The sequence below is a fragment of the Hylaeus anthracinus genome, unplaced genomic scaffold, assembly GCF_026225885.1.
Source record: "Hylaeus anthracinus isolate JK02 unplaced genomic scaffold, UHH_iyHylAnth1.0_haploid 0, whole genome shotgun sequence".
In the NCBI taxonomy this organism is placed as follows: domain Eukaryota; kingdom Metazoa; phylum Arthropoda; class Insecta; order Hymenoptera; family Colletidae; genus Hylaeus; species Hylaeus anthracinus.
The window spans coordinates 19,953,736-19,979,128 of NW_026533254.1; the positions used below are offsets into that span (position 1 = coordinate 19,953,736).

The following is a 25,393-nucleotide window of genomic DNA, read 5'->3' on the forward strand; positions in this document are numbered from 1 at the left end:
AAATATGGTACCGAGCAGCATGTAGCTTACACGTACGAAATGTCTGTCATAAATTCGGCCTACATTATCAAAATGTCACTCGTTAAAAATTTAATTTTTAGAGAGTGAGAAACGTCGTGACCGATAATATATTTTCGCAAAAATGACAACTTTAAATAACGTATTAAAAGCCATAGAGGCTCTGAATACAACTCAAGAATCGAACGTTGTTCCGTCAGATCCTAGCGCAAGGTACGCGAATTAATTTTTTTTTCTTGTTTAATTTAACATAGAATTCACGAAAAATTTATTTCAATTTAAAGGAAAGATAAAATAGCATGTTGTGTGGCAATAGCGGAAGGAATATGTTCACCGAATGTAAAAATGGCAAGCAAGTTTTCTCAGGTTCTTACTCTTTCCATCGAAACATTGTTAATGCTGTGCAATGATAACGAATCTGATATTAGAATGGTAGCCGATGAAACTTTGAATAAGATTATAAGGGTATGTTACATATATTTTAATAATACTTATCGTAAAAATACTAATGTTTATCTAATAGCCACGTTATTTGCTAGGCCATGACAGACAGTAATATTGTTAAGGTTCAGATAGAACTTTATAATGAAATAAAAGCAAACGGACCAGCTAGAACATTGAGGGCAGCTCTGTGGAGATTTGGACTTCTTAGTCATATGATTCGTCCTACAAGAGGAAAAGCTTACGTATCTAATTTAATACCATGCATAGAAACTATTGCACAACGTTCAGAAGAAGCAGTAATAGAAACGTTATCTCAATCGTTACCACTAATTATGAAAGCTTTAGGGCCATTTATGACAGACAATGATGTCAAGGTAATTTATAAAACAGACTGTTTACCATGCGACAGTTATGAACTTGCATGTGTTTATATTTTTTAGACCTTGTTGAAAGCATTCTTCGAAAATGTATGTTCAGTACAAGCAGCATTTCGCAGGGCTGCTGCAAACATGATTTTAACAACATGTCTAAATTGCAGAAAGCCGCAATTCTTTTTAAATTATGTATTGAAACATCTTTTAGGTAAATATTCTTTAGATATTATGTGTATAAGTATGACACAATTAACAATTGAATGTTACCTTCTCACAGATATTATAGTACCTATAGGCGAAGATGAGAGCCGTGTAGCTACGATTATCGGTATATTTGGATGCATAAGAATAATATTGCCCTACGTATGCAATCCTTTAGAACCTCAAGACGACGAGACAGTGCAGATAGATAGCTTGTTACAAATTTACGAATTATGTTTACATTATACAAAATGGCATTCGGATCATAATGTTATAAATGCTGCTTTGGAAACTTTGACTCAACTTTTAAAGTCACCTCCGAAAGCTCTAGTATGTTTGTTGTTATCGAATAAAGGTACAACGTATAATAGGGTAGCATTAAATCAAAATGAAGCAATGTTATCGTTGAGCCAAACGAGTATCTCTAGTACTAATACTGCTTGCTGTGAAAATTCGGAATCTACATTAAATTTACTCGAACCTGATATGCCGGACATAAATCCAAAAATAGAAAAATGGATATTAGATTCCGCGGATGCGCACTCATTAGTGCAGGATTTACAAACTCGAAAGGAGGATTCGAGCGATATAATAGAAATGAAAGGAAAGATAATGGAAAATTATAGCGGTCTGAAGATCGGAGATATCGACAGTAAGAGAAAGCGTATAATATGAAGGATATTTTTATTTTACGAAGGGTACCCATTTATGGGTATATCTATTTCAGATGAAGCTGTAGAAGAGGGTAGCGACATTGGAAGTGAAATAGAAAAATCAGAGAAAATTTATCCGAGTTTACAAAGCGCTATAAAGGATTTAGATTGTTTCGAAGAAGTCGCTTCGTCTATTGCTTCTCCTAAAAAGCTTTCTTTAGACTTCTCATTGCGGGAAATAGACATTGGAACTGTTACAGATCCTGACATACCTCTAAAATTTTGCTGTCGTTATTTGGTGTCGTCTTTTCTCTTAACTGGCAATGTTGGTCACGTAATGCCAGATAAATATTTTCGTGTTAGTGTAAAATCTCTTGCTCTAAACTGCGTGGCTTATATTTTAAAACTTTTTCCGAACATGTTTTTAATGCCAATCGCCAAAGAATCGAATTTTACCGAAAACGAACAAATGATAACAGATATATTATTGTTTGCAAATCATCCAGATCCTCAGATTAGGGGTAATATATCGATCATTATCGGTACCTTTTTAAAATCCGTGTATACTCAATATGGTGGATCTTTTAAAAACTTCGAAGCAGAGATCGTAAAAAAGAATGTACATGAAAGTGTGTTATTAGAGAATTTGATAAAATTACTTTTAAAGGTAAACACTTGCATTGGAGTTTTTGTGAATGTAAAAATATCGTATTGTCGTTTAAAGAATTTTGATTCATACATTCTTAAAATAGGGATTAGAAGATGATTCTGCTACAACATGTCGACAAACGTTAACAGCGCTTAGTTTGTGTCTGCCAGAGTTGTTGGAATCCGTCGACAATAAGTATGGAGTTACTATATTAACTGCGTTACCTCAACTAGTAAAGAATCCATATTTTTTGGTAAAAGTTAAATTAGTAGAACTATTGAGCGAGATATCATATGTTACCATAGAACATATAGTTGGAGGATCAATGTTCCAAGAACATTTCGTCAATGTTATCATAACGCTATTAGGTGATCAGGACCAGAGAATTAGACATGCAGCGTCGGATGCTATTGTAAAGTAAGCATTACAGTGTAATTTATGTTGTTCCATTATTAAGTTTTGTATCTTTTTATTAACATAGATACACTTTTTTTAGGAGTATTCCTCTATTACACTTTCAACAACCACAAGAGGATGTTGTTACGAGAAAAGCCGTTCAATACACGGAACAGTTTTTAAGCGTTGTAAATAGAAGCAGTTCAGAATTATCCTCGTGCCAAGAGAAACAACAGCTATTCGTGAAAACGTCTATACAGCCATTTGCATCTTTAAATCCTCATAACGGGATACACTGTCATCAGAATGTAGAATACTCGTTGTCTATTGTAGTCAATATGCTGGCAGAAGTTCTTGGAGTACAATCCTCGAAATATTTAGTGTACGGTTGTTGCGAAGCTCTTTTCCATTTAAGCGACGTATATACCACTACGATATATATCAGAGGATGGGATTGCATTTTACCAAAGACATTGTTGAAAAAGTCTCATAAAAAGAGCAGTAGCCGGCTAGACATTAGCGAATCAAACTTTACAAGCGACATGATGCCGTCGTCTGTTAGTAACGATCTTTTATCTTTAGCTTTACCTCTGCTATCGTCATCTCCTATAAGCCTAGACTTGTCGACGCATAAACACTTGATTCTACTAGCTGGCAATTTAGCATCAGGTTTGGCTTTCGGCAATTTCAAACCCAACGACCCGTCTAAAAGTTGGGGTACGTTTAAAGACAAGCAAATAGAGCTGTTATTGACTCATGTCACCAGAGTGTTGAATATATTTGTTCATATTATCGACAAAGTACAGTTGGCGCAACCGAGTGCAAAAACGACATTGTCGTCTTTGACGTCTACGCAAGCATTATCCCCGAAGAAAAAAGTTGTGCCTGAACAGAAATCGAAGGAGAAGGGAGAACGAATTGGTGGCTTGAAAGTTGGAAAAGAACATATGGGTGCGTTTGTTTCAGTACCGCATTACATGAAAATGTACGACATTCTCAAAGCGGCGCATTTAAATTACTTAGCAACCCTCGAACCGCACGCCAGCGAAATGTATTTGTCCCTTTTAAACGCGGTTCTGGATGTGCTGTCTCAGATTCTCGAAATTATATCGTTTAACGAGGCAGCTCAGATCACGGAAGAGGTTTTATATTATCTGCAAAGTACAGTCGTACTCTCGCCAACCGCGACTGTCCAATGTGTTCAGCAATTACTGAAATGTTTATGTAGCACAAACGTGTATGCGCAATGGAACGAATCGGACGGCCAGAAAAATACAGATAGGATTGCTATGATCAGAGATGGCGTTAAGGGATTTTATAATCATTGCTTTCAAAATCCCGCAAGGCAAATGGCGGACACTATAAAATCTATAGGAAACAATTGCAGGGGTGAAAACGAACCGGACACTAGGTGAGTATATCTGTGTTCCTATATCTGATGGGCTACATTCGTTACATTTTTGTTACGTTAAATACGTTATTTCAGGTGGGTAGGATTCTTACGTAGAAAAGGCGATAGAAAGTTTTCTTCCGCCTTTAAGAATTTATCACGTTCGCCGGATCAAAAGAATTCCATAGCTTCGTTCATTCGTCTTTTCGAGCCAATGGTCATAAAATCGTTGAAACAGTATACTGTAACGAGTAGCGTGCCATTACAATGTCAAGTATTGATGCTGCTGAGCCAGCTGGTGCAGCTCAAGGTTAATTACTGTTTACTGGATTCCGAGAGAATATTTATCGGATTTGTTCTGAAGCAATTTGAATTTATCGAGGAAGGTCACGTACAGCAAACGGAGTACCTTCTGCCAAAAATCTTCAATTTCTTGGTGCATTTATCGTACGCAAAGAATCACTCGAAAGCTATAATAGGAATCCCCAAAATAATTCAATTGTGCGACGGTCTTATGGCGAGCGGGCAACCAGCTCTCACGCATTGCATACCAGCTGTTGCTCCAGTGGTCGAAGACGTGTTCTTAGTTCGAAACGCGAGTTCGAACTTGATGGAACAGAGGGAATTGGAGACAACGAGAGAAGTACTGATTTCGATGCTTTTACGTCTCGCGGAGTACTATCAAATCATCGAGCTCTTAGCGTTATGCTTGACGGAGTCTAGATTCAGTGGAGACGGAAACGGCGAAGAAAAATGGCGTAGATGGTCCAGATTGACGATGGACACCATCCTTCCTATGTTAGCAGTTGGAAAAGTTCGGATAGAGTCGGAGAAAGCTCACGTTGCTCTGGTTAAATTGTTTGCTGCAATTTCCCCTACGGTATTCAGACCGGTCGATCCTCTTTTAAAAGTACTTTTTGTTATGCCAGTTTCTGTGGAGACGTCAAGTTTGCGATTGAAACGATGGTTGGGAATGATCAACGTCGTCTTGTTATCGTTAATTTCGTGTGCGAAAGAGGAAGCAATGCTGGCGCGTCTTTCCGATTTAAGCGCAAATATGACAGATCTCTCGCAATCGTTTCTGCTTTCAGAGGCCTCTAGTCGAACTATGGATCCTCTGAACGTTTTAGGAATCCAGTCTATCGATGTTCCGCCAGAGAGAATATTGGCTAAGTTTATATTCAAAGTTATCGGTAAAGTGGGCTCCAAAGTGCACAGTCTTCTTGGACTGATCGACCACAAAGCGAACGACATGTTTGTTGGATTCGTCGACTCCATGGAAAACGACCATTATTTAGTTCATCAGTTCGCGTTCTTTCTGCAGTTGTGCATTCATATGTTCGAGTCTGGAAGTCACTGCAAAGTCGCGAACGCAACAATGCAGATGATTCAAGGTCGTAACGTTCCAGACGACGAGAAGTTACCGATCGCCGATCTAAATTGCACTATGCTGAACATTGGAAACAAATGTCCGACATTGACGTGTCAGTGGGCCTATCTGATGACTCTATTGGGGTACAATGAAATGACTTTCTGGTCAAAAGTGCTCGGCACTCATCGTTCGGAGTACGTAGTGCATTCTACGCATACCGAAGAAAAGAATACCGATTATCCGGGTAGTATTAATATTCAGATTGTCAGAAAAGGTGGTATAATACTGTTCTGTGATTACGTTTGCGAGAATCTGAGCGACGCGGAGCCTCTAACGTGGTTGCTGGTCAACCACACGGAAGAAGCGGTAAGCAATGCCATCGAGTCTCCCGTCAGAGATTTATTGACAGCGGCTGTGCACAGGAATCCAGCGGCCAGCGGGTTGTTGGTGCAAGCAATCGCGACCAAGTGCACGGACTTGTCTCAACCTAGTTTTGTTAAGCGTCTGTTGCAATGTATAGAAGGCGCTCATTACTCGCAAAGTGGAGCAGTTTTAACGACGTTGATACCAAGATTACTGTCCACCAAGTATCTCGCTTTGTCTCGAATGGCAGCGAAAATAGCTAGTCGAAGAGTGGAGATTTTGCTGACCACGTCCACTGCAGACGCGACAAAATATTTGCCAAAAGATGATTTCGTCAAGATAATGGATACTTTGCAGTCGACTAAACTGGCAAAGAAACACGGTGGTTTAGTCAGTCTATTGAACAAGCTGGGTGTACAATATTACGATCTGTCCCCTCTTGAACTGGATCAGTGTAGACCGTTCAATCCTTCTACCGTAAAGAGTATTCAGTTGGATCGCAATTGGTTTCTCTCTCAGGTAAAGTTAAGGTGTTGCAATCCGAACGCCAGCAACAATCCCTCGGAGGCCGCTCAGTTATTAAAAGAGTTAAATTACGAAGACTGTCTCGGCATTCTTTCTTGCAAAGAGTTCAACGTTACGATTTTAAAGCCTTGTATAACATTGGGTACACGCACGAGTCTCGAAAAGTGCCAAAAGTTCGAATTGGACGTAGCTCAGAACGAAAAAGACTACAATTTCGAAGCTAGCGCTCTGTACAGAGCAGCTAAGCAATGTTTATTGGAACGAGTTCATTACGTCAACGAATTAATGCCGAAACCTCACCAGATCTATAATCCATCGCGATCCAACGCCAATTCGAAGGAGCTGAAGTATGTAATTCGGTTCGATGAACTCCTGAACGAGTCGGTGTACTGGGACGTGCTTTTCATGTTAATACCAGCTGTGAAAATGTACATGAAAACGTTGTCGAAGCTTGCGAAGTACGACTTGGCGAAATTAGACATGAGATCCGAAGAAGACCTTGCCAAGTTCGCGGTTCTGTGTCTGGAGTTGACGCATTGGATGATACACTCCGATGCGAACAAGGTGAAAAAGCTGAGACCAAGGGACGCGAAGCTTGCGTTGAGTTGCGCGGCCGAGATCTTGAAACACCCTGGGCCGAATAAAATTATCGGAGACAGCGCAAAGTACTCGTGGGTCTGTACCGCTGCCGCTTCGTTAACGAGAATAGTCGAGTTTCTACTAACGACGATTGACTCTTTGCCAGTTATAGATGCGCGCGCTTTAGAACCAGCGTTCGAGGACGAGGACACTAAAGAGTTCGGTAAAGCTTGCGCTCGAATGGCTGCCCTGGTCGCTTGGTTAGAACACTGTCAGAAGGAAGGATCGTTGAGAAACATCTCGCGTTATCTGTTCGATACGATACAAGGTTTAATCGTGAGCATTAGTCGCCAGCCATTGGTGAATTCTTACATCTTGACGCCTCCGTTGGTTTGGAAGCAAAACTGGGACGTCGTTGGTTCTGGCCCGACCAAATGCTACTTTCCGTTGTTACCTTCCGAGTCGAATCTTCTGCTGGAAGTAGAAATCCTGGAGCAATTCATTTACAGGATAAACTTGTTGGGCTGGATTTCGCGGCTGCAGTTCGAAGAAATATGGATGGCCCTTTTAGGAGTTGTCAACCTCTCGCAGAACCAGACTGTAATTTCCGAGGAGATACCCACTCTGGTACAAGCGAGTAGCTTAGCCGTTCAAGCGATAACGAGACTATTGTTGCAGACTTTGCTTCTTCCTTACCCCGGCAATCCGATAGCTAGCACTCTGATCCATTGCTCGAGGGATCCCGAGCTCTCGGTTCACAAAATCAGCTCGCAAAAGTTGCACGCGATTCAGGACTTGCTCGCGTGGAAGTACGAATGCATGAACGACTTGGAGAGCGCCGGTGGCTTGAACATGGATCACGTTTTTCATCGCGGGAACGTGGAGAAAGTTGCAAGCTCGAACAAGTACACGTACAGTCAGTTATCGGTATCCTACCTATGGTCGTCGTGCAACTTGTACGAGGACAAACTTAACACCTCTGTTCTCAACTTGAAGAACAGAAGAAACGACGCGTTGATGTCTTCGTCGCTGGACTTGGACTCCTGTCTTCGATTTTTGGTGGAGCTCTACACTTCTTGGACGTCTCTGCAAACCAATACGCCTGTGCAGTTGCTTACGGAGATCGTCAAATCTATTCTAGCCATTTCAGAGTTGTTTGTGGAGCGGACTCAGTATCAGTGGATGCTAGATACGTGTCTGGAGATCTCGAGGATTCATCCTATTGAAAATGTTATTTTGCATCAATACTTGGTGGTATCTGTATGCAAAGCTGCCGCTGTATTAACGCCATTGGTACATTCTTCGATATTATTATACAACAAAACCAATTACAGACTTCTAAACCTGTCGTTATTTTATATGTTCTTTGTCTGCGTGTTTGTAGGATCTTGAAACGTTGGAGAAGGTTAAACGACTGGTAGACGTCAGTCTCAAATCAGGATTCTTGCCCGTGCGAGTGGCCGCTCTTCATGGGTCCTTGTATTTGTTACAAAGCGCCGTATTAACGAATTGCGAGGAAACCATGAACATTGTACACCCTCTAGCGATCGAATATATACAGAAGCACCTCGACGCGCAAGATTCCAATAGGTAAATCGTACGTGACTAGTTTAACGGCAACACTTTAGCGTCCGTCTGATTCTTCTGTTCTGTTTCTTGAATTTAGCGTATTAAGCCAGAGCGAGGAGCATCAAGGCGTGATGTGGGCTTTAGTGTTCTTCCTGCTCGAACACGCGGAAGACACTCCACCAGACGCGGAAGCTCCAGCAGTGCTTGAATTGGTTCTCACCTTACTATCGTCCCAAAACATTTCCTCCAGCCTGCATCAAACTCTTCTGCAGGTATATCGTTCTCTTTTCAAGTGTATCCATGTATGTTTATTCTATGGATACTTGCAAGCGTTTATTATTTTGGACTAATTATATCAGGGCCTCGAGCGACTTGTGGTAACCAAAAGCGTGATCGGAAACGTAGCCGAGCAAATAGTAAAAGTCGCGATAGACCGTTTGAAGCAACCAAGTCCTATGCTGTCATTGCCAGCTTTACAATTGCTGCTGACTTGTATGTACACGGACGCAGCAGATAGACTGAATCAGCCGGAAATTGAAGAGCCGCTACCAGATGTAGAACCGGAAGCACTGGTTCGATCCATAGAGCGTACCTCCGCAATTTTCGACAAGATCAGGAAAGGACATACGATGGAAGTGGAGCTTCTCTGCACGGTTCTCTCGGGAGTATTAGGGGATTTCTTTCCGCCGTCTGAGATATTGACGAAAGTTATAGGAGAATTTTTGTCGCCCCAGCAACCACACCCGAGATTACTTTCCGCTGTTGTTTTCAAAGTTTGTATCGTTAATATTACAAAGGTAGTACTGTTAATTGGTAACGATTTGAAATGACAACTTGTCACAGGTCTGCGAGAGAGCGTGCACTTGTGCGCAAATGGAACTTCTTCAAGACTGGGTCGTGTTCAGTTTGCCAAATTTTATTCAAAGTTTGCCCGTGACGATGTCAACGTGGTGTTTGTCGTGCTTTTTCATTAGCGCATCTACGAATCAATGGTTGAGAGCCTTGTATCCTTTCACGATTTAAACAATGCTTTCGTTCGCTGAAAGTCTCCTTCACTCGAAATATTCAGATTTCCATACGTCCAATCGAGAATTGGCAAGTACGAATACGAGGATAAAAAGATACTTTGTATCGCAGCTTCCGATTTCTATCACAAGGTATGGAATTTCGCGAGAAGCAGCTGACGAAAGTTCAAAGTTGAATAATTCATTTTTGATTGTTAGTTAACCAAGGAAAGTCAGAAGAAGGCTTTCGTAGAAACGTTCGAAGCAGCAGCAAAGGAACCTGGAACATCGTTCGGTGATATTTTAGCGTCGTTTTAGCTAGTCTTGTTGACCTTTTCCGTAAGTGAGGTCCACATCGAAATGAGAGGTATTCGTGTAAATGTAAATTGATGTACAATCATTGCGCGGTGTACAGGTGAATGTATGTGACGATATTTATTTTACATCGTGTATTGTCAGGAAGATGCAACTTGTTTTGAAATAAACACAATATTTTTTAAATACCTTTCATTCATTTGTATTACTTTTTCCCAGTAGAAGAAAAGAAAGATGGTTTACTTGTTGCTTAAGATAAATTAACTGTCTTATCTTTGTTGTAACTTCGGCTCACTCGTTTCAGGTAGAAGCATATATGGAACGTGCCGTAATAAATGATCTCCACGAAGGATAATACGCTTGCTCCCAGGAATAATCCAGCGGCACCGCCAACGCCAGCTACACCACAAAATTATATTTATGCGTTCGATCGTGATTGAGTTTGTTTTACGTTCACGATTACCTACTTAAGAAATCGGTAAATCCAAACATCAGCGACCGATGATAGACGATTTGAGGCAGTTCGACGATTAAATTAACAAACGACGAGTTGGTCGGCACTTGATTCCTGAAGCAATTAAACGATTTTATTTTTACGCGTGCATCTATTCTCTATTTCATTAAGGGTGGATAACGATACATACAGTTCGTTGACATCTTTCTCCGATATCTGGTATGTAACAAGGTCGCAATTTGGATCGCAGTCACAGAAATACGGTGTATGTTCGAATAAGAAGAGGTCCTTTGTTATCTTACCGATACAACGTAGCTGCTCCGCGTTGCATACGTTCACGCCTTCTACAAAAATATCGTTTCTCAATTTACGTTTTAAAAGTACATTAATCAGTGCGTTGAAATCATTTCTTGACCTATAGGCCTGGCAAAATGCGGCCGACATTTGCAACGGTCTTCTATCACTCGCATCCTGCACTCCATCTTACACATGTTCCTCGTGTAGACCGGCCACGTTTTTAAACCACCGTCGTTGTGGAATTTGCATTTTCTTTGACTGATCTGTAGCTCTTTGACGGTCGGGTCCGTCTTGATCGCGGATATTGACATGATCAATCGCTGCAACAATTGCGGCACGATCTTCGTCGTGGGAACGTCGTACAGTAACACTTCGAAAGGATCGGATACGGCCAGCTGTTCGAAGCAAAGTAAATTTCCATTACTAATCCCATCCTGTACGGTACGATTTTCTACCGAGGGAAATTTTAATCTTTACCAACGCTATGTACATTGCGAAAACGGAGGTTTGCAAACGGTCGTCGTTGTGATCATAGTAGGATACGTTGGTAGGTATAGGAACGACGGTCCAATTGTTGCTCATCCAATACCTTGGACACGAGAGTTACATTCGTACCGATTGCATACGTCGATGAAAAATATTAGATTGTCCCAAGAAGTTTCTTAAATTTCATTAATAAGCGATACAATAAGTTAGTACATTTTGCTCCATTACTGTTACAATATTAACATTCAAGAGATCAGGTTGTCTATTTATACAGAGTGTTGCCGGATTAAATGGCCAAGCTTAAAAGGTGAATTTAGGATCCAAACACAAACAAAAATTTCCTGCATAAACACTGCCACGCAGAATAATTGAGCGCAAGTCACGAAAGAAACTTTTTGGACCAATCTAATACTTACTCGTACGTAGCGTAGACCGCGAAGACGTTCCTCTTCGCTAAACAGAAGCCTCTTTCCGTCACTACCCATGCCTCTAAAGGATCCTCTTCGTTACCGACGTTACGCGGAAGGTATCTTCGCAAATCGTAAAGAATGCCCAACCACTTGTTTGGCGGTACCTTGTCGAAGTTAGGTGTTTGGGACATGGTTTGGTAATTGACATTGGCGAGGAAGGTGAAGAACTCTTCCGCTTCCGAAGTGTGCTCGACACCGTGCCTGCGCAAAGGCTCCGTAAAAGTTAGAAACACGCCTCGAAACGAAACGATTTAATTTCATTTAATTTTCGTATTACTTTTTGAAAACATCTGGGAGCTTGCTGTCGTTTACATTCGGCACCGGGCAAACAAATAGAGCCGGCTTTGATACTTCGAACTGGTCGCGTTCGTTGTCCACTACGATGACCGTAGCGTAGTTTTGATATCGATCCCAGAACAGGAACGACAAGTAGATCAAGCAGAGCAGGGCTCCAAAGATGAACAGAACCGCCAGGATCCTTGCGCGAACAGGACATAGGAATGTGATTGCATTCACGGTGTCGGTTGACGAAAAGATACAGTAATGTCTCCATAACTGCACAAGCTCGGGGACTGACCTTGTGCAGTTATCGTAGAGACAATTGTTAAAGTTTATCGTTATACAGGTTGTGTGCCTTATGTTTATCGATATACAGGTTGTGCGATTATGGATGTAGCGAAGCACTTGTGTATGTCTCGCCGTGCTTATGTGTTTGTCTCGTTTCCTTCTTTGGAAAAATGTTCAAAACAGGAAACGAGATAAACGTATCGGCAAACTTCAGATTTATTCGAAGCCTACGGTTTTGCCCGTCACTGCCTTCCAGACGTAGGGATGGTTTCTGCGCAGTTATCGTATACATTCGTGCATTTATCGTAGACAGATTCGTGCAGTTACGGAGACATTACTGTATTTACTTTTCTATGGGATGTCTATGAGGCGCCACCAAATGTTTAAGGCCATGTATAGTCGAACCGCTTGCGAATTCCACAAAGTACTTTCCACTCTTCGATTTTGGATTGATGGTTTGCATGCCAACGCGAGTCCGATCGTCCGTTAGCACGGATTTCTTTTCGTTCAGGATGACTGTCTCACGGATTCGAAAATCCGGCAATATCTCATTGTAGAAATAATCGTGTTCCTTCGGTATCTTTGACATAGCTTACTCTCGCTGGTTAACGTTGTTTTACAACTGAATCGTTGGTTCTTTCGACGAGTCGAGCGCACGCGAAATCACGGCACGCGACTATTAATTATGAACGAAATGGAATAGATTAATGGAACAGATAGCGGAGTTCGTCGCCTACTCTGTCGTTCAAAATCGAAGAAGAAAAGCATGCGAATCGATTTCTTTCCCCAGTACACGTCATTTTCGTACGACACGTAAGTATACATTTTTCTACGTTTTTCTGTACTTTCGGTAGTCTCGCTCGGTAGGAGAGAAAAGATCTATCGAGGAAACTTATTATGAGCGACGGTCGATTCGGTTTCACGGGGTTTTGGGTTCCTCGGGATTCTGTGCAGTGTAAATTCTACCAAAGATTCTAACGCTGAAGTCGAGAGGCAATGGCGCAACATCAGATAGAAACGGTTAGATCTTGAAACTTAGGTCGCGTTCATTTCTCGTTTTTAGAAAATCTGTTTCTAGAAACGTTTCTTTTTTTTTTTTTTTGCAGGAATCAGACTATTCGACGACACAGCTGTGTTGTCCAGAAAAGCACTCTAGGGAATGGTACGCGTGTCGTAATTTAACCCGTGCCGAGTGCTGCTTCGCCCACGACAAATCAAGATACGAGATCGGATCGCCAGAAAAAAGACGAAGAAGAAAAACGAGGGGGCAGCAGCAGCATTGTCCCTCTTGTCATTGCTCCCTCGAAGCAGTGAATCATTCGATCAGAAGAGTAAAGTAACTCTCATTTGTCGTACAAGACTAATACATTCACGTCCACGATATAAGCACCAAATCAAAATCATGATACATATTTTTAGATACCCTGGCAACGTAGACGACCTTATGCAAAGATACGAAGACTTTCTGGTAAGTCCGCTTCAAACGACGAAGAAGTCGGTGAACAGCTTCGCGTCGAAGTCGTTTCCGTGCAGTCACGCGAGGACGAACGCGTATCGCCACGCGAAGAAAAGGCAATCGAGTAGTCACCGGTATCAGCAAGGAAACAAGGATCAGGGATTCTCAGCCATACGCGAGGGCTTTACAAATTCTACGATAAACGATAACGTCGACGGTTGCCGCGGATACGATCACATCGCAAAGAATGAATACAGGAAAGACGGTCTATGGACAAATTATCAGGTAATTATTATAGTATCCGCGCCTCCTGTGTCCAATAACGAGCCAAACGAGAACACGAAACGTAGGGTACGGGATTGGTCGCGTGGGTAAAGCGGTCGACTGTGCCTTATTTTTCGTTTAGGCTCCTACATTACCATTTGTTGTCTGGGTTGGGAATAAATCAATGAAATATTTAATTTGAAAATGTACTCTTGTACCTGACAGATGCTAGCAGGCGCGTCAGGAAACTCTGACGTGGACAGCAACGTCCCGCTGAGAAGCGACTATTACAACAGAAAGGGACGCACGCGAAATCCGCAATCGCGAATTTCAAGGCAGCCCGTTGAAAATTCGAACAGACTAACCACAAATGGGAAAAATGATTCGGACAACGATAACATCGATTTGGAACAAGAGTTTTTTCAATTGAACCTATCGAAAAACGTAGATCTGGGAAACATTGATCAGGAACGAGAGGCGCAGGCGAAAGGAAAACCTAATGCTTTATCGAGTAAACTTTCTACGGTGCGATCGTGCATGACGAAAGTTACCGATTCGCAAACGTTGTCAAAAAGCAAGAATACCGAAGACCCGGTAAATCGTTGTGCCTTCTAAATTGTCTACCTACTAATTGAAGTACTACCTACTACTTTTATCTTTATTCGCGTGTGTCATAATCTTATCGTGAAACGTAGACAAAGCACAAGGCATTACCAGTCCATTCCGACGAAGACTGTCGGAAAGAAGAAACCGAAAATATATCGTTCTGTAAACCGAGCAAACGATCCATAGCTCGGCGGAGTTCCGTTTGCAGGCCAGACGATGAGTCGGTAACGGGCAGAGAATGCATCAGAGAAGATACTGCTTACGAGATGATAGTTAAGGACGACGATCAGGAAACCGGCAAGAACGTGTTCGCTGGTGGAGATCTTGATCTTCATGCTACGAAGAATCACATCCTTGGCGTGATCGACCGGGCCATCTGTAAAGAATTTGGCAACACCTCGGATCAGCAAAAGGTTTAAAAGAGAATTACGTTGTAACAATATTGTAAAGATTTCAGACGATGATCGTACTTTACCGATTAATTTTCAGGACGCTGACTCGAATCGAGAGTTAACGTCACGTGAGGTATATATAGAGGTAACCCGTGCACTCCAAGGTGACTGCTGTCTATGGCGCTTAGGAGATCGTGATTCGAAGGATAAGTACATAGGCATGTTGAAGTTAATTCGATCGGATCATTTGAATCACATCCAGGACGAGGTCAAGAAACTCTGCAATCTCCAAAAGTTCCTGGACGCTTGTTCTCCGAGATTATCGTCGTCCATGTCGCAATCCCATTCTGGCATAGTCGAGCGGCCCGAAGAACGGCAGCAACAGCAACACGACGATAAACACAGTCTGGGAACTACCCTTTGAGGACTCGAGAGTTTCGAGACTATCGAATAACGACGAGATCACGTATCGTGTACGGTTGAGTAATGATATACTTGAGGCTATAGCGATACGGATTTTTTCATTGAAACACGTTTTTCGTCTATTAGTTTTGTATAAACTATATTTTCTACTGACCTATACAACAGTCAACGTATGTGGGAATAAAAAAACACGATATAGAATAAAATAAATATATTTCCTAATATAAAGAAATAAATACTTCCGGAGCGTTAACTTATGTTCTTATCAGCTCTCGCTAACCTATAAAAACCTAGTGATATTTTTCAATGACATTTTGGCCTTACCGATTTTTATTTTCGATCTTTTACTCGGATCTGTTCCTTGGATAATTGTTTGTAAAACCATACGAAATCAATTCAATCAGCCGATTAAAATCTCGTGTTATCGGGCATTTTCACAAAGTACGCAACTTTGTCTTCAGCCACCCTGTAATTGTGAATCCATCTCGATCCTTTCCTGAGACTGCCATCGATGCCGTCTCTCCATACTCCCGCGGGCAAGTAAACTTCCCTCTGTCTGCTACCCGAGTACAGAACAGGAGCCACTATTAATTCCTCGCCCACGGAAAACTCGTCCACGACAACGTGACAAGCTGGATCGGCTGGATCCAACATCCACAAAGGCCTGATTATAGGCAAACCGGTGTCTAGAGTCTCCTTTGCGTACTTCTTCAGCAACGGTGTTACAGTTTTTTGTCTCAAGGTTGTCAGCCTCTTGGCTATCTCTAGCACCGATTCATCCGAATATTTGCTAGGCAGATGAGTGAAACGTATCACCGGTAGAAACGTGGACAGCTGCAGCCACCTGATGTACAGCTCTTTATCCGGCAGGCTCACTTCGAAGTCGTTGTCAGGATTGTTATCAGACATGGGCAAAGCTACGTCTCCGCCAACAGCGCCTGGCATAATAAACGGATAACCTATCATTCCGTAGGTCAATACCGTTGGAATTACAGTTTTTATGGCCTTCCAGGAAGAAGAGAACGGTGGAAGAGATACGAAGACTGGCGCGCGGGGTCTAGAAATTGCACCAGAGACACCAATCACTGGCATAGAACCCAGAATCGCTCTCGTCAATAGCGTCTTGTAATGATCTGGGTTAGTCAACGGTTGCTCGCATTTGTAATAGTGAGGCATGTCTTGCGCGGTACCTAAGTCCAGATAAAACGAGTCCACGTGGTACTTCATGATCAAGTTATCGAGCTTGGTCTGCAGCCAAGGCAAAGTTTTGTTGTTCGTGATGTCCAAAACTCCGACGCTGTTGCTGTGTTTGTATCTACGGAACAAGATTAGGGGTATACAAGTATTCCAAAACATTTAAAAGGAATGTTACATTTTGTCTAAAAAGAGCGTGTCAGTACCTGGTCAGTGCCGGAATTCTTGGGTCGCTGCCTCTTTCGGAAATCAACAGTCTACTCGTGACAGCGTCCTTAAAGTTTACGGATTCCGTAGATATGAACGGTTGGATGGTGAATGCAATTCTGAACCCTCGACGATGAATAATGTTGATCGTTTCTTCCATAGTGGGGAATCGTTCTTCGTCCAGTACGAAGTCACCTGTACTGGGTTGCCACTCTTCGCTCAACAAAACGTGGCCCTGCCGTAAGAAGCCGAGAGCTATAACATCCTCGGTGTAATTGTAAATCGCAGCTTCGTCGGTCGGTGCAATTTGCCAGACAGGTTCGGAGAGCAGCGAATGAACCGCGTGGAGTTCGTCCGGCTTCAGGCCGTCCCATAAAGACTTCTCCGCCATGGAGGAATGTAAATTCTTCATGTTGTCTGTCGCGCAGATCGTGTAATTCAGTTGCGGTAGGGGCGTTAAGTGATTGATGTAAGCGAAAGCATCGTGTTTAGCTTGTAGACAGAAATCGTTGCTCCTGTTTGCGTTGATGGAGACGTAAAGTGGCGTCTTCGGATCGACCAATATGGTCGCGCCCTTCGAGTTTAGAAAGTACCTTTTCAGCACGTTGCCGAACGGATGTTTCGCGATATCGCCGGTGATGAAAGGACTCGAGTCCAGGCGGCCGCGTTCAAGAGGGTAAGGTATGTTCTGGATCTGTCCAGCGCCGTACCAGTGTCCTCTCTTCGAAGACCAATCGAAGCAATCCGTAGGATTGTAGTAAGGATTGAGGCTTTGCCAGGTGACGTGGTAACAGTGCATGTCCTCGTGTTTTGTGTGAGCTAGATATAAACGAGTCTGTTGAAGCCACTCGAGGCAAACCGAGTCTTGCTTCTGATGGTGAGGTAAACATTGAAAGACTCCGGTTTCGGGAGGAATTCCTTCGCCGAGACGTGCCGCGATCACTTCGGTTCCGGTGCTGCTGTACACGTGCATCACTCTTTCATTTTTATTGAACCTGGAAACGAGCCGAACTTTTAATCCATGGGACGTTAAAATAATATATAATAAATATTCATTACAGGAAACAATTCAAAATAAAACTTCATGTATTTATTTTATTAATAAACATTAGGGAAAGAAATACTTAACTAACGTTCCTACATATTTTTATTAGAGTAGAATTTGCGTAAATTAAAGTTTATTTAATGTTAACCTGTTATTTCTTTTCTTACTAGGTTTATTTTAAATTGGTTGCTGTACGTTTAAAGATTACGGTAAAGTCTCTATACATGCACAAATATCTCTACCATAACTGCACTGAAAGCATCTCCCACCACTGGGGGGGGGGGGGGGTAAACGTGAAACTTTTTTATTATTAACTTTTTCGTTGTAAAACTGTAACCATCATGCACCAGTTCAGCCCCCCCGAGCTTGTGCATTTATAGAGACTTTACTGAATAAGGAAAATGTACGTAATCGCTCGCTCACCGAAATTTGTCGAAGTAGGCTCGTTGCAGAACGTGCTGCGTGTAATAAATGTGCGCAAATCCTACGAGGAAAACGACGCATAGAAATAGTATTCCAACGAAAACTCGTAGTCTGTGAAAGATTTGATGCAACATGACGCTCAAAAAATTTAATTTAAAATCGATTCACGCAAACGATTATTTTCACCTCACCGATAATCGGCGTTCTGTCTCTTTTTGCTGCTACGCAGAGCTTGTGGAAGGGACAACTGGAGTTTTTCCTTGAGCAAACTGCTAATGCTGTTAACGCTGGTTATCGTCGAGCTCGCACTTTGTCCACCGGGAAGGTCCAACGAGTTGTTTCCCAACTTTTGACTAATCATTGGTCCCACTACTCTGCCTTTCCTTCGAGGAGGAGCTTGCAACGGGACTCTGCAATTTCATTTACGTTATATACAAATTTTTAGTAATTGCTTGAATTAATTTGTCTACCTTTGCAGCGATACAGCGCTGCCGACGTCGTATCTTGGAATCATCGCGGTATCTTAAACTTTGCAAATGTAATCAGAATCGTTGAGTTGTTATCGCGTCGATAGATTATATCTGTCCAACAAATTTGAACTATTTTTAGGTTTTGCGATATCTATATATATATATAGTAAATTTCAAATAGGTAAATAACTTTTCATAAAAATACAAAAGCATTTCGTGCGAACTTTCCCCATTAGCACCTTTTTGAATTTCGGTGTTCATTTACAGGCCTTCAAAGAAGCAGATAATTCTAAATAAATATATCTACATATTCAGAAAACACTCCTCTATCTTTCAAGACGAAATAGTACTCTCTAGCGTTCGCAGCTTTCAAGTAGTGTTATATTTTCAAGATTGTCCGATTTTACGAAACCTCGTGTTTTTCGAAGACTGATAGCGATGGAGCAATTTGGTTTCCAGATTCGTATTTAGAACGAGGAACGCTGCAAGAATCCTTCAGTGGATATTACAGAACAAAAAATTCGTGTCGGACAATGTTACTCGTATCTTTACACTAATTCGTTGCATCGACAAAGTTGTTTATTTTCTATCATCGCAAAAATACAACGTTAAATAACGCGCATGAATCTGCCGAATAACAAAAGATCCAGGAATCGAATTCACTTTCGTCCGTGGAGAAAAAGAAAACGGCACACGTAAAACTACAAACTAAAACTACAAATTAAAACTACAAACTAGAACTACAAATTAAAACTACAAACTAAAACTACAAACGGTCCTCAATGGCAGGCTGCCGAACGATCGACTGGCACGACGGTCGAGTCTCGAAACTTGTAACGCGATAACCCTAAGGCGATATAAAGAAGGTCGAATCCGAAGATGATCGTTCCATGCACCACTCTGTAAAGTGGTGGTTGTCAGTGAACTGGTCAGTAAACTTGTTACTTACTTAGCCATCTCCTCGTCGTTTGCTTCCTCCTCGGTTTCCGAGCCGAGCGGGCTTCCATTGGGCGTCGAACCGCTGTTGCTGAACGTCACGCTGCTGCTGTCACCGCTCTCCGATCTGTTGAATTTCGAGGGAGTCACCTGCGAATTGTTAATCGACCGCGTCAGAAATAGAACGATACTGTAGCCTCTTTTATATTTTCTGGTAGTCGAGACCGATCGCTCCGAGCGACATTGAGGAACTACGTTGGTGGAGACGCGTGGCATAGCGGATTGGTGGTTGACGATTGTAAACATTACGCAATCGCCGAGAAATTCAGCTGCCTCGCGGAAGGAACGGGAATAAAATGGCGTTGTCGAGCGAATTAGGAAAACGTTTCGACAGCTACGCGCACGTGTCTTACAGTAAACAAATTAAGTATCGTTAATCAGAAGGAACGGTGTAACAAAACTCTGCGCATCCTTTTCGAGATCCACGGCAAAATCGAGCGTGGTACCCGACTTGCTTTACTTTGCATCACCAGTGCAAACATTTACCGTTAATATTTACCCAACTGATTTCGAGTACGAACTCGTGAGGAACGTAACAGAACTGTTTATCTAGATAAAAATGTTGCCTGTCTTCATCGTACACTCTTTACGAATTGGACATGAACCTACCTCACCTTCGGCGAGAGTCTTTACCAAAGAATAGATCGAGCTGTACCTATTGTTTGTATCATTCGTTTTATCCATGGACAACAGCGGTTTCATTTCGTCCACGTATTTCATGTAACGAACAGACACTCGTTGCAACATCTCGAAAACTTATCCGTTAAGCGCAGCCGAATCTAGCCAGCAAGATTCACCGAGGAGCGAAACGCCGTGACTACGAATTTTTTTCACCGAGTTTGGTAAACACGAGTCGGAATTGCGCAACTGCGTAACACTGCTCTTAATCCACCGAGTAACCGTACACTGGCGGCGATTATCCGCCGTGTTATTGTCAGTCTCTATCACAATGTGAGCTAGTCACGCCTCGCATTTACAGGGATCCCGTATTCGCACGAAACAGATCGTTATATGCTACTGGTCTTGAAATAAGCAACTCTTATTTCGAAGGAGGTATTCGGTTTGACTTTGTCCTCGAGCGTGACGAGGAGGAACCCGTAGACAAAACATGGGGTTCGGTGTATAACGGCAAACTATAAACTGATCGCTCGGGTGTTATTCTTTGGAGAAGGATAGAATACAACATGCTTTCTTATTTTAGCGCTGGTAAAATCGAATTCTTTTCGGACCTCTCTTCTTCGTCAAAACCTCTCGCCTTCAAATAAAAAGGTGGATAATATTGTACATAACAGAATGGAAAGGAACATAATGTTTCTTTAGGTTTCATTTCTTTGGAGCTCGAAGTGTCAATAAAATGATTGTCGGCGAGGCAAAGGTGACCTTATTCTCAAATCTAGATAGCTTAGAATTCATGGCAATAGAATGCTAAGAAACATCTCGAGTTCTTGGTACACTAATGTCTCCATAAATGCACAAATTGGTCTGCGATAACTGCATAGAAACCATCCCCACCACTGTGTGTACACCTCTCGAGGGGTCCAGTATGAAGTCGACGATAAACGCACACGGTCAGTCCCGAGCTTGTGCATTTATAGAGACTTTACTGTATCTAGCAGCAACTCGAGATGCTTTCTTACCATTCTATTGCCACGAACGTTATGGTTAGATTGATTTGATGTAGCCCGATTGTCATTGTCAAACATTATTGCTGGTAGATTTGCTGCGTGAAATCTAGCGGTGAGTCATCTCTCGAGCGCAGGTTAATCGTTGGGCTCACCTTTTGCCTGCCGATTCGCAGATTTTCCATCTCGTCAAGATTGCTCGGCATCGAGACACTCGTTTTACGTATATCCGCGGCTGCGCGAAATCTTGCCGCTGGTTCAAGACGAATGAATCTTTCCTTCGTTCCGTCTTCGATGATTTCTGTTGTTTCTTTTAAAGGTGTACTTGGTACAGGTACGCTGTTACGTTCCGTCGCCTTCGGGTCGTCTGAAAAAGTGTCAATTAATTTTACATACTTTGCAAAGCACTATACCATCGCAAATATAAAGATACTTCACCCACGTTACGATTTTACCGACGTTATTTTGTTTCGAACGTCATTGCATCGAGTGTCACACGACTGATTTATAACCCTGATAAATGATAAGCAAAGAGATGCGAGTGAAATTGAGAGGAACCGACGTTTACTCGCGAAAATGTGCGACTGCGTAGATAAGAAGAACGCCGACGACGACCCATCCGTCCCGGAAACGGTGACGCTTTTCAGGAAATGTTCGAAGTCGTATCGTCCAACGAAAGACATAGCGAGACGATCGAGCTGCGCCACGGTCTCGAACAAAGACGATTGGGACCCGGTCGATTCCTCGCAATCCGCTCTTGGATTTACAATTTGCAGTGGTAACAGGGAACTGCTGACGAGCTCGACGACCTCTAGTTCCCCTAGAACGGTACTCGTGCAAAATACCATTTCAAACTACAAAATTTCGATATGTAATACTTAGACCGCGGATTTTTATGCAAAATAAAATCTTGGCAAACGTGCCTACAAAAATTGAACCTAAACAGGAATTTATTTCACTCTGGAAATATCATAATATGAACTTAATAATTACCGTACTCTCGATATTTTTTATATTCTTGTATACTGTGTGCATTTTGTAGGTTCTTGCACATTCAAGTTCCCTATAAATGCATACAAATCCGCAGTCTAATAATAACGATTCGTCGGTGCTCCGTCCAACGGTCGACAGTACAAGTTCGTTAGCCGTGAAGAGTGCGAGTGTCTCGTCGGAGAGCCCGAGGAGGAAGTTTGGCATCCGCCGGTGTTTTCCTTCGAGCCTTGCGTCTGCGAAGAGGAAGTCGAGGAGAAGCCGGATATCGAGTGCACGTTAGCGATCATAAAGCCAGAAGCGGTCGTCTATAGAAAGCAAATCGAACGACGTATATTTGAAGAAGGCTTCGAGGTTTATCAGACGCGCTGGTTGCAGCTCACGCCGGAACAAGTGTCCGAGTTTTATTCGGACAAGTATGGACAGCTAAACTTCGCGCACCTCGTTGCCTACATGGCGTCCGGTCCCGTAATCGCTCACGTTTTAGCCAAACGTCACGGCGTGGAAGAGTGGAGATTGCTTATGGGTCCAACCAAGGTAATTTCCAGATGTTCTTTCTCTGTATTGTCTGACAAGTGTTTTCTTATTGGCGCGAACGCGTGCTTTAGGTTACGGAGGCTCGTTTATATTACCCTGACAGTATAAGAGCACGATTCGGCAGGAGAGGCGAGACTTTCAAGAACGCAGTTCATGGAAGCAGTACTCGCGAAGAGGCCGAAAGAGAGATTCATTTCTTCTTCCCTGAACGTAATAATACACTGACCAATAATTTCTAGTTTACAGCAAAAATGTATGCGTGTTTCAATGCCGTTATTTTTTTTTTTCCGCGAGCGGACGTTAAACTGTTAACGAGTTTTCAAAACCCACGACCAACTTCCGACATTCTATTTCAGTTGTAATCGAGCCCCTGTTGAGAAACGAAGCAGCGGTCGATTACTTGTCGGAAATAATGAATCCTGTCCTCGTGGAAGCTCTTTCCTTGGTGAGACGAATAATTAACATTTTGTAACAATTGAATAACAACAATTGATAAAAACAATAAACAAACATCGCCTTACAGTGTTGCAAAGTGAAGCCTGCAGACCCTGTCTTATGGCTCGCTAATTGGTTGATTTTGAACAACCCTAACAAGCCTAAACTGCCGCAAGATCTCGCTGTAGTTCCAACGTGAAATTCAGATATCTCGAACGACGACTTTTGCTCGTCTAAACGTGTAAATTATGCGTTAGTAATAAACGAAACGTCGTTTTACCTATCGTGTCCATTTCTTTCGGAGACTCGCGTCGACATGACGTCCTTCTGCTTAATTTTCGTGGCCCACCGGGCAGATTGGGACTGTACCTTAGGGACAGGCCACATGGACCGCGTTAATACACGATGAAATACAAGTAGAAGAGACAAGGAGACATTCGATAATAATACCTCGACGTCACCAAATTCTGCACGACGTTCACCAGCTCTTTGTCTTCGAAATATCCGAGACCGACTGGTTCTGTTTTTTCGGTAGACTTGCAACCTTTCTCCTCGGTATTCGTCTCGTCGGGACCTGCAGAACTTTCCGCGGACTGTTGCGTCAGAGTTTCTTCCCGGTGCGACGAATTATCGTCTTCGAAATTACCGGGCGGACTGACTGTCTTCGAAGGGTAAAGATGACTCTTCCCATCGACGCGATCCGCTTCCGAATCCCAAGTGTGGCTCCTGCTTCAGCGAAAAATCGTCAAAAAATTGTGAAACGCCGCCAGTACTATCTAGGCGATGTATGATAGGAGAAAAATATAAGTAGGATTTCAAACACTACAGCGGGCTGTAAAACAAACAAACAAACGAATCTTCAAGAAAAGCTTTACCTCCCTCGCTTCTTGTTCTCGAAACGCACTCTGGCGACTGGTCCAGCCTTGTGCTCGTAATCGGAATCACCGCACGTGATTTCCGGTGTCGCGTCGATTAATCCATTGTCGTCCGGAATGGTTTGGTCATTTCGAAGATCGGAGCTTGTTCCCGGGTTTCTCGCCTCGCTTTGCGCTCTCTTTCTCGCTGGTTTCCGTGGCACTTCCGGTGAATTGGATCGCGTACCAATCGATGACCTTTTCGAACGTTAAAAGAAACGTCCTTGATAATTATTTGAGATGCTCCGAACGCCTGGGAAATCGAACGCATCGGCGCTGGCTCGCGTTACGTTTATCATAAACGGTTTATGAAAGCAAGACGCGGGCAACAGTTTCAACACGTTTTACGATCTAATCACTCGTCTCAGGGTTCACGTACCGCGTGTTTACCACTCGCGGTGTTCCACGTTATTGGCAATCGATTTCCGATGTAATTATATTCGATGCTTAAATAAAGCTGGAGTTTAAGCATCGGCGAAAATGTTGGGCGTATTCGCAGAGCGAAAGGAAACTCTTCTACGGTTTACCTGGTCGGGGAATACCAAGGATTCACCCAGGTGGGTTCGGCAGAGCTCGTTTTCGTGGCTCCGACGGTAGAAGAGTGTTCCGAGACGCTGCTGTGAGCGGGTTTGTACCAAGGTGACGGGGTCCTGACAGTTCTACCCGGAGACAGAGGCTCTTGCGAGGCACTTTCGATCTGTTGGAGCGGAGAAATCGACAAAGAGACGCCTCGTCGTTCCGCCAAGCCGACCGGATCGACACTGGCCACTCTGACGTCCCAGGGATCGACGATTGAGAGTAATACTTTCTGTGCAAAGAGAATAAGGATGGAGAGAGCGTGACAGAAGAAAGAGGGGACGCGATGAAAAGAGACCATCGTTGTGGGAGTTGGTTAGTTAAGGTTGATTAAAGTTGCGCGCGGTGCGGTCAGTTCGGACCGAGTGGTACGAGAAAGATCGTCTTGACCGCACTGCCGCGCCAGTGGTCCGAATTGGGAAATTTTTAGACACGGAGCCGAAAACTCGATCTCTCGGATCGAATTCGGATAAACTCGTATCGTTTTCTAAATGTCCAGCGACTACGAAATAAATAATAAATAAATAAATGTGATTGATACGAGGACTTAAAGTTGCACATTCTGAAGGTAGCAGTTTTCATCCAAATAAATTGCTTGTCTCCTTCGTGGTGTCTTGATGGTCCTGTTCAATATTTTTATTCCTTCTATTTTTTTTTTCTACGAAGACCACTCTTTTGCGATAAGAAATCAGTCCTGCTGTTAATAATTGTAATACA

At 42.8% G+C, this 25,393-nt stretch overlaps 5 protein-coding genes across 10 annotated transcripts in view; 3 read left to right on the forward strand and 2 right to left on the reverse strand.

Annotated features, from left to right (window-relative positions):
• Positions 1-10,034, forward strand: LOC128886127 (huntingtin). The gene is made up of 15 exons (XM_054140732.1): positions 1-231; positions 303-483; positions 558-836; positions 903-1,044; positions 1,114-1,689; positions 1,765-2,357; positions 2,443-2,756; positions 2,836-4,146; positions 4,222-8,257; positions 8,349-8,554; positions 8,631-8,805; positions 8,893-9,306; positions 9,377-9,537; positions 9,603-9,690; positions 9,757-10,034. The coding sequence occupies exons 1-15, from the start codon at positions 143-145 to the stop codon at positions 9,853-9,855; spliced, it is 8,664 nt and encodes a 2,887-aa protein (XP_053996707.1). The 5' UTR covers positions 1-142; the 3' UTR covers positions 9,856-10,034.
• LOC128886528 (pickpocket protein 19-like) lies at positions 9,958-14,596 on the reverse strand. Of its 2 annotated transcripts, none has more exons than XM_054141484.1 (8): positions 14,561-14,596; positions 11,837-12,037; positions 11,506-11,760; positions 11,081-11,192; positions 10,722-10,998; positions 10,497-10,650; positions 10,320-10,420; positions 9,958-10,251 (listed from the first exon to the last, which is right to left on the reverse strand). In XM_054141484.1, exons 1-8 carry the CDS (start codon positions 14,566-14,568, stop codon positions 10,103-10,105), a joined length of 1,257 nt encoding a protein of 418 aa, XP_053997459.1. In that variant the 5' UTR covers positions 14,569-14,596; the 3' UTR covers positions 9,958-10,102. The 2 variants fall into 2 exon arrangements, with proteins under 2 accessions (XP_053997459.1, XP_053997452.1); XM_054141477.1 differs by lacking the exon at positions 14,561-14,596 and adding an exon at positions 12,474-13,289.
• LOC128886554 (uncharacterized) lies at positions 13,324-15,477 on the forward strand. 2 transcript variants are annotated; one of them, XM_054141544.1, is made up of 5 exons: positions 13,324-13,457; positions 13,546-13,867; positions 14,072-14,440; positions 14,542-14,865; positions 14,942-15,477. In XM_054141544.1, exons 2-5 carry the CDS (start codon positions 13,571-13,573, stop codon positions 15,266-15,268), a joined length of 1,317 nt encoding a protein of 438 aa, XP_053997519.1. In that variant the 5' UTR covers positions 13,324-13,457; positions 13,546-13,570; the 3' UTR covers positions 15,269-15,477. The 2 variants fall into 2 exon arrangements, with proteins under 2 accessions (XP_053997519.1, XP_053997510.1); XM_054141535.1 differs by having other exon boundaries at positions 13,325-13,867.
• The window catches only part of LOC128886233 (myogenesis-regulating glycosidase), a 13,344-nt gene continuing 3,414 nt past the window's right edge, over positions 15,464-25,393 (reverse strand). Inside the window, exons 2-11 of one of the 4 annotated variants that reach the window (XM_054140943.1) lie at positions 24,628-24,908; positions 24,062-24,298; positions 23,637-23,912; positions 23,467-23,555; positions 21,380-21,591; positions 19,556-19,692; positions 18,328-18,546; positions 18,137-18,247; positions 16,668-17,663; positions 15,464-16,582 (exon numbers count right to left, since the gene is read on the reverse strand). In XM_054140943.1, coding sequence (XP_053996918.1) covers positions 15,676-16,582; positions 16,668-17,663; positions 18,137-18,247; positions 18,328-18,546; positions 19,556-19,692; positions 21,380-21,591; positions 23,467-23,555; positions 23,637-23,912; positions 24,062-24,298; positions 24,628-24,908 — 3,465 coding nt within the window. In that variant the 3' untranslated portion in view covers positions 15,464-15,675. Of the gene's footprint in view, positions 16,583-16,667; positions 17,664-18,136; positions 18,248-18,327; positions 18,547-19,555; positions 19,693-20,211; positions 20,503-21,379; positions 21,592-23,466; positions 23,556-23,636; positions 23,916-24,061; positions 24,299-24,627; positions 24,909-25,393 lie in introns of those variants that run through there. The other 3 variants (XM_054140936.1, XM_054140951.1, XM_054140958.1) reach the window with 3 other exon arrangements.
• On the forward strand, positions 21,801-23,413 carry LOC128886781 (nucleoside diphosphate kinase homolog 5-like). The gene is made up of 5 exons (XM_054141948.1): positions 21,801-22,058; positions 22,356-22,751; positions 22,823-22,961; positions 23,108-23,196; positions 23,275-23,413. Exons 1-5 carry the CDS (start codon positions 21,801-21,803, stop codon positions 23,383-23,385), a joined length of 993 nt encoding a protein of 330 aa, XP_053997923.1. The 3' UTR covers positions 23,386-23,413.